The 10,321-nt window shown below is 40.3% G+C and overlaps 1 protein-coding gene across 1 annotated transcript; it reads left to right on the top strand.

Annotated features, from left to right (window-relative positions):
• The first annotated feature begins 908 nt into the window (after positions 1-908).
• C1H9orf64 (chromosome 1 C9orf64 homolog) lies at positions 909-9,589 on the top strand. Its single transcript, XM_048331340.1, has 4 exons — positions 909-1,404; positions 2,085-2,344; positions 6,373-6,568; positions 8,974-9,589. Exons 1-4 carry the CDS (start codon positions 1,053-1,055, stop codon positions 9,204-9,206), a joined length of 1,041 nt encoding a protein of 346 aa, XP_048187297.1. The 5' UTR covers positions 909-1,052; the 3' UTR covers positions 9,207-9,589.
• The last annotated feature ends 732 nt before the right edge of the window (positions 9,590-10,321 follow it).

The raw sequence follows: 10,321 nt of genomic DNA, 5'->3' as shown, positions 1-10,321 counted from the left end.
ATTCCCCAGCACCACATATACAGAAAATGGCCAGAAGTGGCGCTGTGGCTCAAGTGGCAGAGTGCTAGCCTTGAGCAAAAAGAAGCCAGGGACAGTGCTCAGGCCCTGAGTCCAAGCCCCAGGACTGGCCAAAAAATTAAAAAAATAAAGAATAAATAAAACTCCAGATAATAACAGTACATACTTCTATATTAGTACTGCATCATTAGGCAAATTCAGATCATAACAAAACTGTAGCTTTCGATTAATAAATGTTTATCAAATTTGGAGGTTTAGGGTGGGAATGCTGATAAAAGCCAGAATGGGTATTAGTGATTTGCTCTTACAGCACCCTTGATTTGGTAAGCTCCATTCACAAAGGTTTAGATCTCTGCCACTTCTGACATTTAGATGAGGTTTAGTAATTTAGCACAAAATCAGGAACATGTTAATTTATATTCCTAGTGCCTGAACTATTTCTCCGAACTCTCCAACTACTAAATGTTCATTCAGCCTCGAAATGGATCAGGAATCTGACAGAAGGGCCTGGCCCACCCCGGGACTAAAGTTGGGGGAATTGCCGTATGATGTCCAAGTCGGAATGACTGAGTCTTCAGCACCAAGGACTTGGTCCTGCGGGAATAGAGAGAGGCAGAGGCTCGTTGAGGACAACGCAGCCGCGTTCTTTCCGAGGAGTGGTGGGACACTCACAGACCTGCGCGGCCGCCTGCTCCAAGAAGGCGGCTCAGAGCCGGAGCCAGGGACTCAAAGCAAGCCGGACCATCGGAGATGACTTCCGGACCTTCCGAGCCGGAAGCAGCATCTGAACGGGCGCCCGAGTGAGCGTGGGTGGGGCCTTTCTACCGGAAATGCCTCTATCCTCGGTTTCCCCCGACCTCGTCCCGCACATGTCTCCCGGATCTTCAGGGTTCCGCGTAGCCCAAATTCAGCCGGAGGGTTCCTGCTGTTTCTGCACTCAGGGTTCTCCAGGAACTCGGGGAGCCTGGACCTTCCCCGCTCTAGAGGAGAAAGCGACTTTGGCAAAGTCTATATAGTGTCACTTCCGCGGAGGAATGGAAGAGGTCGGAACGGCCAGGATCCTAACGCCCAGGGAATCCGCTCGATTCATTGCCGAAAACAGTCGAGATGTGTGCATTGATGGCGGAGGGGTGCGGAGCGTGGCCGAGCTGCTGCTAGCCCGGGCTGCGGGGCCAGAGTTGCGGATGGATGGGTGGAAGGCTCTGCACGAGTTGAACCCTAAGGCGGCCGACGAGGCCGCGGTCAACTGGGTGTTTGTGGTAGACACGCTCAACTTCTCCTTTTGGTCAGAGCAGGATGAGCGCCGGTACCTGGTAAAGTATGGAGGCAAAACCTACAGCGGGTACTGGTCCCTGTGCGCCGCGATTAACCGGGCCCAGGACGAAGGTTGGTGCCCCCCGTGGACCTTGAAGTGTCAGTTGACTGGGACTGGAGGTTGGGAGTTGGGATACTCTGTTAAGGTAAACCTAAAGTCCTTCTATGCTAGCTCCTCTGATTAAAACGAAAGTAATACATGTCATTATCACAGTATAGATATGAAAGACAGTGTAAAATGTCACTTTGAACCCAGCGCCTGTGGCTCAGGCCTGTAATCTGAACTGTTCAGGAAGCTGAGATCTGGGATCATGGTTCCAAGACAGCCCGGGTAAGTTTTAAGTGGCAATGAGCTTACGAGAGAGAACGTTACCTTATTATTTATTACTATCTTCGCATAGTTGTACAAAGGGGTTTCAGTTTAACATGTCCATATATGTACACAATGCATCTTGATCCGAGTCACTCTTTCCATAAAATAATTCCACTTCAATAACGCTTGAAAAACAAAGGGACAAATACTGTAAGACATTTTATGTAGTCAGATAACATGGGGATGTAGTGTTGCAATAAGGATGGGTGGATATACCCTTGAGCAAGTAGAAAATGGATTCGCTTCTATTTTTCATGTGTCTTTAATGCATTTCTTTAGCTCTCAGTTGGCTTCGTATTAATTGCATCTTACAAAATGAAAGACATAATGAATTATCACACTATGACGCGGTTCCTCTGATTTTTCTTTCCTCTCTAAGGCATACCAATCACAAGTGCCTCCTACTATGCCACGGTGACCCTTGATCAGGTTCGGAATATATTTCGTTCAGATTCAGATGTTCCCATGCCTTTAATAGAAGAGAGGTATCGGATTCTCAATGAAACTGGGAAAATTCTGCTAGAGAAGTTTGGAGGCTCTTTTCTTAATTGTGTCAGAAGAAGTGAAAAAAGTGCCCAGAAGTTAATGTACCTGGTTGTTGAAAGTTTTCCTTCTTATAGAGATGTGACTCAATATGAGGTGAGTTGCTTCTATTGAAGATTTAAAAACTCTTTAAAAATTCTCTCAGAGTTTACTTTCAGAACTCATTTGAGGAATTAACCTTTAAAAAAAAAAAAGAGGGGCTGGGGATATGGTTTAGTGGCAAGAGTGCTTGCCTCGTATACATGAGGCTCTGGGTTCGATTCCCCAGCACCACATATACAGAAAATGGCCAGAAGTGGCGCTGTGGCTCAAGTGGCAGAGTGCTAGCCTTGAGCAAGAAGAAGCCAGGGACAGTGCTCAGGCCCTGAGTCCAAGCCCGAGGACTGGCCAAACAAACAAACAAACAAACAAATAAATAAATAAAATAAAATAATAAAAGCTTGAAGTTTATTTACTGAGAACAAAAAACAATAACAAAAGTTGTGTTTCAGAGCCACTCCTTTTTTTTTCTAAGCTTGAATTTTATTCATTGAGAACAAAAAAACAACAAAAGTTGTATTTCAAAGCCACTCTACTTTTTTTTTCTATCAATCTATTTTATTTTTTTTGCCAGTCTTGGGGCTTGAACTCAGGGCCTGGGCACTGTCCCTGAGCTTCTTTTGCTCAGGGGTAGCATACTACCACTTGAGCCACAGTGCCACTTCTGGCCTTTTCTGTTTATGTGGTACTGAGGAATTGAACCAAGGGCTTCATACATGCTAGGCAAGCACACTACCACTAAGCCACATTCCCAGTTTATTTAATTCTTTATTATTACTATTATTATTATTGTGTGTGTGTGAGAGGGAGAGAGAGTGTGCGTGTGTGTGTCTGTGTGAGTGATTATCTCACTATGTAGCCCAGGCTAGCCTGGAGCTCCACATAGCTCTGATTGGCCTTGAGCTCATGATCCTTCTAGCTTAGCTTCCTGAGTGCTAGGATTATAGGCATGCTTTATCACACCTGGCTTTTTAAAATCTTTTATCACTGCGTAAGTGTGAGAAAGAAGTGAAAGCAACTTCAGAAGAATCATATTACAAAAGCACTGAATAGGCTAGTAAGGGCTTAAATGGAATTTTTTTTTTCTTTTTTGTCCAGTCCCAGGGCTTGGACTCAGGGCCTGAGCACAGTCCCTGGCTTCTTTTTGCTCAAGGCTAGCACTCTACCACTTGAGCCACAGTGCCACTTCTGGCTTTTTCTATATATGTGATGCTGAGGAATCGAACCCAGGCCTTCATATGTACAACGCAAGCACTCTTGCCACTAGGCCATATATATTCTCAGCCCTAAATGGAAAATTTAAAGCCATCCATTTTGTAAATGTAATTCAATGAATTTTGAACAATTTTAATTTTTTGTGTTTTTTTTTTTTTCCTGCCAGTCCTGGAGCTTGGGACTCAGGGCCTGAGCACTGTCCCTGGCTTCTTTTAGCTCAAGGCTAGCACTCTACCACTTGAGCCACAGTGCCATTTCCGGCTTTTTCTATATATGTGGTGCTGAGGAATCGAACCCAGGGCTTCATGTATATGAGGCGAGCACTTTACCATTAGGCCATATTCCCAGCCCCCAATTTTAATTTTTATACAATTAAAATGACCAGTAATATTGCTTAAATCATATTTTATGATTTACAAGGTATTTACACATATGCTCTTATTTGAGCCACACAGCAAAGTGTATGGGCGTAAGGGCAGGAAGCATTATTGTCTTTTCCTATAAATCAGAATTAATTTAGAATATGTAGTAACTATGTAAAAGTCCTAATTAATAAATCAGCTTCCTTGGGCTATTGGGTTTACAATATATACATGAAGCCCAGTGCCAGTGACTCACCTGTAATCCTAGCTACTTAAAAGGCTGAGCTACAATGCATCACAATTCTAGGCCAATGCAGAAAAGTCCATGAGACTTTAATCTCCAAAATAACTAGTAAAAAGCAGGATTGGAGTTGTGGCTCAAGTAGTATGCAAGCCCAACCAAGCCAAGCAAACCTGATGCCTTGAGTTCAAAGTATTAGTAACTAATTGGATTATCGTGACATTGAAATACATATACGAAATAATGAATTAATACCATATGGTACCAGGAATTTAAACGAATATAAATATATGTGCATGGTACCAGGTACATATGTGTGTATATGTATATATGCGTGTGTGTGTGTGTGTGTGTGTGTGTGTGTGTATGCCTTGGGGGAAAAAAACTAGGAGGTAGATTTGGGAGTAAGGTATTTGAATATTAATTAGATCATTTTGTTTTCTGTAAAAAGGCTATACTTTTTTACAAGATTTTACATTAGCATGTTTCATTGTTTTATTTATGCATAAAATGTACCATTTCAGTCTTACTCCTATCATTCTCCTTTGATTCTTCTTTGTCCCCTCTCCCATCTTCTTAAAACAACGTTAACAGGGTTGTTTCTTTATTTTTTGCCAGTCCTGAGGCTTGAACTCAGGGCCTGAGCACTGTTCCTGACTTCTTTTTGCTCAATGCTAACACCCTACCTCTTGAGTCACAGCCCCATGCCCGGCTTTTTCTGTTTATGTGGTGCTGAGGAATCGAACCCCGGACTTTGTGCATGCTAGACAAGCACTCTATCACTAAGCCACATCCCCAGCCAACTTTAGCAGGTTTTATCATTCTGTTTTCATACATGCATATAAAGTACTTTGACCTTATATGCCATCATTTACCCTCTCCGTTCCCTTTCCTCCTTCCCACTGACACCTCTCCTCACAGCAAAGCCCATTTTACTAAGGTCTATAAATTCTTCCTAATATTAAGATTACTGAGCCCCTGATAAAATGATCAACCTGTACCTTCTTAAAAAGGAGCATACATGATGGGAATGTAAACTAGTACAACCACTCTGGAAAGCAGTCTGGAGGTTCATAGACCTTCCCTATGATCCAGCCACTCCTTGGCATCTACCCTGAGTTTCATGAGCTAGGACATAAGGACACCTGCACATCCATGTTCATTGCTGCACTATTCATAATAGCCAAGATATGGAAACAACTCAGATGCCCTACAATAGATGAGTGGATCCCAAAAGTATGATACCTATATACAATAGAATTTTACACAGCCATTAGAAAGGATAAAATAATATTATTGGTAGGGAAATGGGTGGAACTAGATAGAACAAATCATGTTGAGTGCGGTAAGCCAAGATCAGAGAGACAAACAGTATGTTCTCTCTGATATGTGGAAGTTAGATTTAAAATACAATGAGATATGACAAATTATATAGGATTTTAGACACATACAATGAGACCAAAAGAGGATAGTCATAGGAGAAAACCATCAAGTTGTAATACCCAAGCGCCTTTTCATATATATATATATAAAATATATATATATAAAATAATATACATATTGAAACAAACTCCAAAGATAAAGAAATGAAGGACCTTTTCTTAATTTGTCTTTTCTTTTTCTGATGACTCTATTCTTTACCTCATATAAGGTGTATATACATGCATATCTGAGGGAAAGTGGGGGGAAGGCACAGAATCAGTGGGAAATGGATGAAAAAAGTGCAGCAGCAGAGCCCACTGGCTGCACTGAACATCGATGAAAGTGACCCATGCATCTTGGGCAGAGATGGGAGGGAAAGAATGGGGGAAAATAAGGAAACGTGATACTATGCAAAAGGAAGGAAATGTACTTATTGCCTGACTTATGTAAAGTTAACCCTACTGTATATCACCTCTAAAACAACAGTAAAGTAAATACTTTTAAAAAATTATTTATAAAAAGTTATTTATCAAAAAATAAAAAGTAGCATACATAGCTGGTGCTGATGGCTCACACCTGTAATCCTAGCTACTCAGGAGGCTGAGATTTGAGGATTGAGATTCAGAGCTAGCTAGACAGGAAAGTTCTTGAGCCTCTTAATTCCATTAACCACCAGCAAACTGGAGTGGAGCTGTGGCTCAAAGTGGTAGAGCAATGGACCTCAGGGACAGCCCCCAGGCTCTTAAGTTCAAGCCCCACCACTGACCAAAAGAAAACAAAACAAAGCATACCTTAAAAGCTTTCAAATATACCCTAGTAATGCTTATATTCTCTCCACTCATTAGGGGAAAAGAATTTCTTTTTACAAACGAGCCCAAATTCTTGTGGCAGACACGTGGAGTGTATTAGAAGGAAAAGGAGATGGCTGCTTTGAAGATATCTCTAGTATCACCATGTTTGCTGATTATAGATTACCTCAGATTCTTGCTTACCTTGGTGCTCTAAAATACTCTGATAAACTACTGAAGAAACTTCTGGATGGTTTGTATCCTCGTTATATTATGAATTGTTGGGTCTCTGCTTAGTTTCTTTCACAGCAAGAAAAAAGAAAAAACACTTTCCTTTGCCTGAAAGAAAAAAATGCACTATCATTAAAAGTGTATGTTCTGGGTTGATGTTTCATACTTGTAATCCAGCATGCAGGAACCTAGACATATTTCATTGTGATATTTTCATACATGCATACTATGTACCCCATGGTAACCTCACCCCTTCTGTGATTTACTCTTGTCATTCTTTCCTTAAAACAACTTCAGTATGTTTCACTGTTCTATTTCCTTTTTTTTTCATTTTTCACTTCAGGGCATACATTCTTTTTTTTTCTCTGAATAATTATTTATTGTCAAAGTGATGTACAGAGGGGTTACAGTTTCATACGTAAGGCAGTGGGTACAATTTGTTACCTCCTCTCTGATTTCCCCCCTCCCCCTGTTCTATTTTCATACATGAATTAAAAAGTACTTCAGTCATATTCATCGGCTCCATTCACCTTCTCCCTACCCCTGACGCCAACTCCCCAAACATTTCTTTATATATGAAAAAAACATGATTTTCATGCTAGTTGTCTTTCTTCTGAGCAGAATTTTCTGCTACTTTTTTGTTGTTGTTTGTTTATTCAAGTCCAGGGCCTGGGTGTTGTCCCTGAGCTTTTTTTGCTCAAGCCTAGCATCCTACCACTTGAGCCACAGCTCTTCTTTCAGCTTTTTAAAAAAATTATTATTATTTAATTGGAGATAAGAGTCTCATGGATGTTCCTGCCCAGGTTGGCTTTTAACATTAGTTCTCAGATCTCAGTCTCCTGAATAGTTAGGATCATAGGCATGAGCCACTGCTACCTGTTTTTTTTATTTTTAAAGTAGTTGTATGACTGGATAATTTTTTCTTACAAAATAGATTTAAAACTTCTCATCAGAATTTCATAGAACATGAGAGTATAGTTACTCCTAAGGTTGGTTTTACTAGGTTTTTGTGCTGCTTTGGGCAGTCTATATTGTCCTATATTTCCACATTTTCCACATTTGAAAAACAACATACTGTGCTCTTATCCTAGCTGATTGTTTGAGACATCATATTGCAATCAGAGTTTGGGATGTGTTTTTGTTTGTTTGTTTTCACCATTTTTTTTTTCAGATGAGTTATTTCTGTGTGGTCCAAGTTGGTCATAATCCTGCTTCAGCCTGAGTGCTGGGATTACAGGCATGGACCTTTTAAATCATTTCCTGTTTAAAAAGCAGACTTTCTGACTGCTTCTTTCCTCCTCACCCCTCTGCCCCCCAAATTATGGGACTTGAACTCAGTCCTGAGCTTTTCTGCTCAAGGCCAGTGTTATATTTTGAGTCACAGTTCCATTCCTGGTTTTCTGGTGGTTAGAGATAAAAGTCTCACAGACTCCTGCTGGTGCTGGCTTCAAACCTCAAGCCTCAGTTCTCAGCCTCCTGAGTAGCCAGGATTACAGGTGTAAGCCACCAGCACCCAGCTCTGACTGCTTTTGTAAAAATAGAGAAATATGGGAACATTTGCTACCTTTGGACAGAGCAGCATACACTCTAACTCACTGATTTGACTTTACTGCTTCATTCTTTTACCCCATTTGCCTGATCTTACAGGCATTTGAATTGATCAACTCTACTCCAATCTCAGAGGCAAGGCATAGCCAGAGCCCACCCTGGTTTTCAAAGATAATTTGACAGCGTTTCTGAACTTGTAATTTTCTTTTTCTTTTCATTTCTCCTTTCTATTTGGTAATACGAAGGATTGATCTTAAGTCCTTATGCATGCAAGGCTTCAATCATTTAATATGAGATTTAGAAGGTAGTCTTTGATTACTCTTATAAAAAATTAACCTTGCAAGATGAGCTGATACACTATAAGATAGGTACTGAATAGACTAAGAATTTTATCTGAGCTCCCAGACTCATATTCAAGTACAGCTGACCAAAGCACTCTGAATCATGGTTTTCCGTGCTTAGAGTAACAACTTAGCTAACCTACACTGTTCTTGATGGATCTAGGAAGTTTCTAGCCATGTGCAGCCAATGAGGAAGGGAGGGATTTATTAGGCTCCCAGATGTCCTCCAAAGTCTGCAATAGTGTTTTCTCCTGTTTCAAACTCAGTATTAAATAGTTTCTCTTTTTTAATAATTTAATGAACTTGCTGTCATTTTCCTTGCTTTTTTAATGTCATATTTTAAATTTAGGGTTGATATATTTTTATTTAGCAAATATTTATCTGGGGAGTTAGTATATGCAGGGTGCTATGTTAGGTCTTGGGAATAGTGAGACAAGCAAGCCAAACTTGACATCTGACTATGTGAAATTTAACTTGTAATTTTGCATTAGTGCTGAAGTTTAGACATGATTTTTTTCCCCTTCTTTGACCCTTGCAGGAGTCATGCTTTCATATGGAGATAAGCAAGAGGTGGAAATCAGAGGGTGCGCACTTTGGTGTGTTGAGCTGATTCGGGATTGTCTTCTAGAGCTTATTGAAAAAAGTGATGGAAAAGCTAATGGAGAAATCAATTCCATTCTTTTGGATTATTACTTATGGGACTATGCTCGTGATCACAGGGAAGAAATGAAAGGAATTCCATTTCATCGCACACGTTGCATATATTATTGACTCCAAGTGTTGACTGACCCAAAGAAAATTCCTGCATTTATATCTCATATGATCATGTGTACTATGATGACAGACTTTACCTGAATGGGAAAATTATAACTTTTAATTTTTTTATTTTTAGATGTATTTAATTTTTTACTGTTTTCTTCAAATAGTTGTACAAAGGGGTTACAATTTAAAATGTCCATTTATGTGTACAGTGTTATCATTGTCCTTCCATCATTCTTTCCATCATTCGTTCCTCCAAAAAGTTTTTTTCTAAGCATATCATTGCGCATTCCTAATTTTATCCGCTTTTTTTTTTTCTTTGTGCCAGTCTTGGGGCTTGAACTCAGGTCCTGGGCACTGTCCCTGAGCTTTTGCTCAATGCTACCATTCTACCACTTGAGCTACAGCATCACTTCTGGCTTTTTCTGTTTATGTAGTGCCGAGGAATTGAACCCAGGGCTTCATGCATTCTAGACAAGCACTCTACCACTAAGCCACATTCCTAGCCCTGCTTATTTTGTTTTGTCTTTGTTTTTTCCTTCTATAGACATATGGCAGATGGTAATAATAAAGGCTCTAATCCATTTTCTTGTTTTTGTTTTGTTTTTGTTTTTGTTTTTTTTTTTTGGCCAGTCCTGGGCCTTGGACTCAGGGCCTGAGCACTTTCCCTGGCTTCTTTTTGCTCAAGGCTAGTACTCTGCCACTTGAGCCACAGTGCCACTTCTAGCCCCATCATTTTCTTTAAATCCCAGATTTTAAGAAAATAATCATGTTGCGTAGTCCTCAGTGATGACTTGAACTTGATAGCTTTTCTTTTTTTTTTTTTTTTTTTGGCCAGTCCTGGGGCTTGAACTCAGGACCTGAGCATTGTCCCTGTCTTCTTTTTGCTCAAAGCTAGCACTCTACCACTGAGCCACAGAGCCACTTCTGGCCTTTTCTATATATGTGGTGCTGGAGAATTGAACCCAGGGCTTCATGTATACGAGGTAAGCACTCTTGCCACTAGGCCATATTCCCAGCCCTGATAGCTTTTCTGAACTTGTAATTTTCTTTTTCTTTTTTTTTCTTTCATTTTGGTGGTGCTAGGAATTGATCTTAAGGTGTTATCCACTTAATATAAAAAAGTA

The sequence above is a fragment of the Perognathus longimembris genome, chromosome 1, assembly GCF_023159225.1.
Source record: "Perognathus longimembris pacificus isolate PPM17 chromosome 1, ASM2315922v1, whole genome shotgun sequence".
NCBI lineage: Eukaryota > Metazoa > Chordata > Mammalia > Rodentia > Heteromyidae > Perognathus > Perognathus longimembris.
This window is presented reverse-complemented; position numbering and strand designations above follow the sequence as displayed.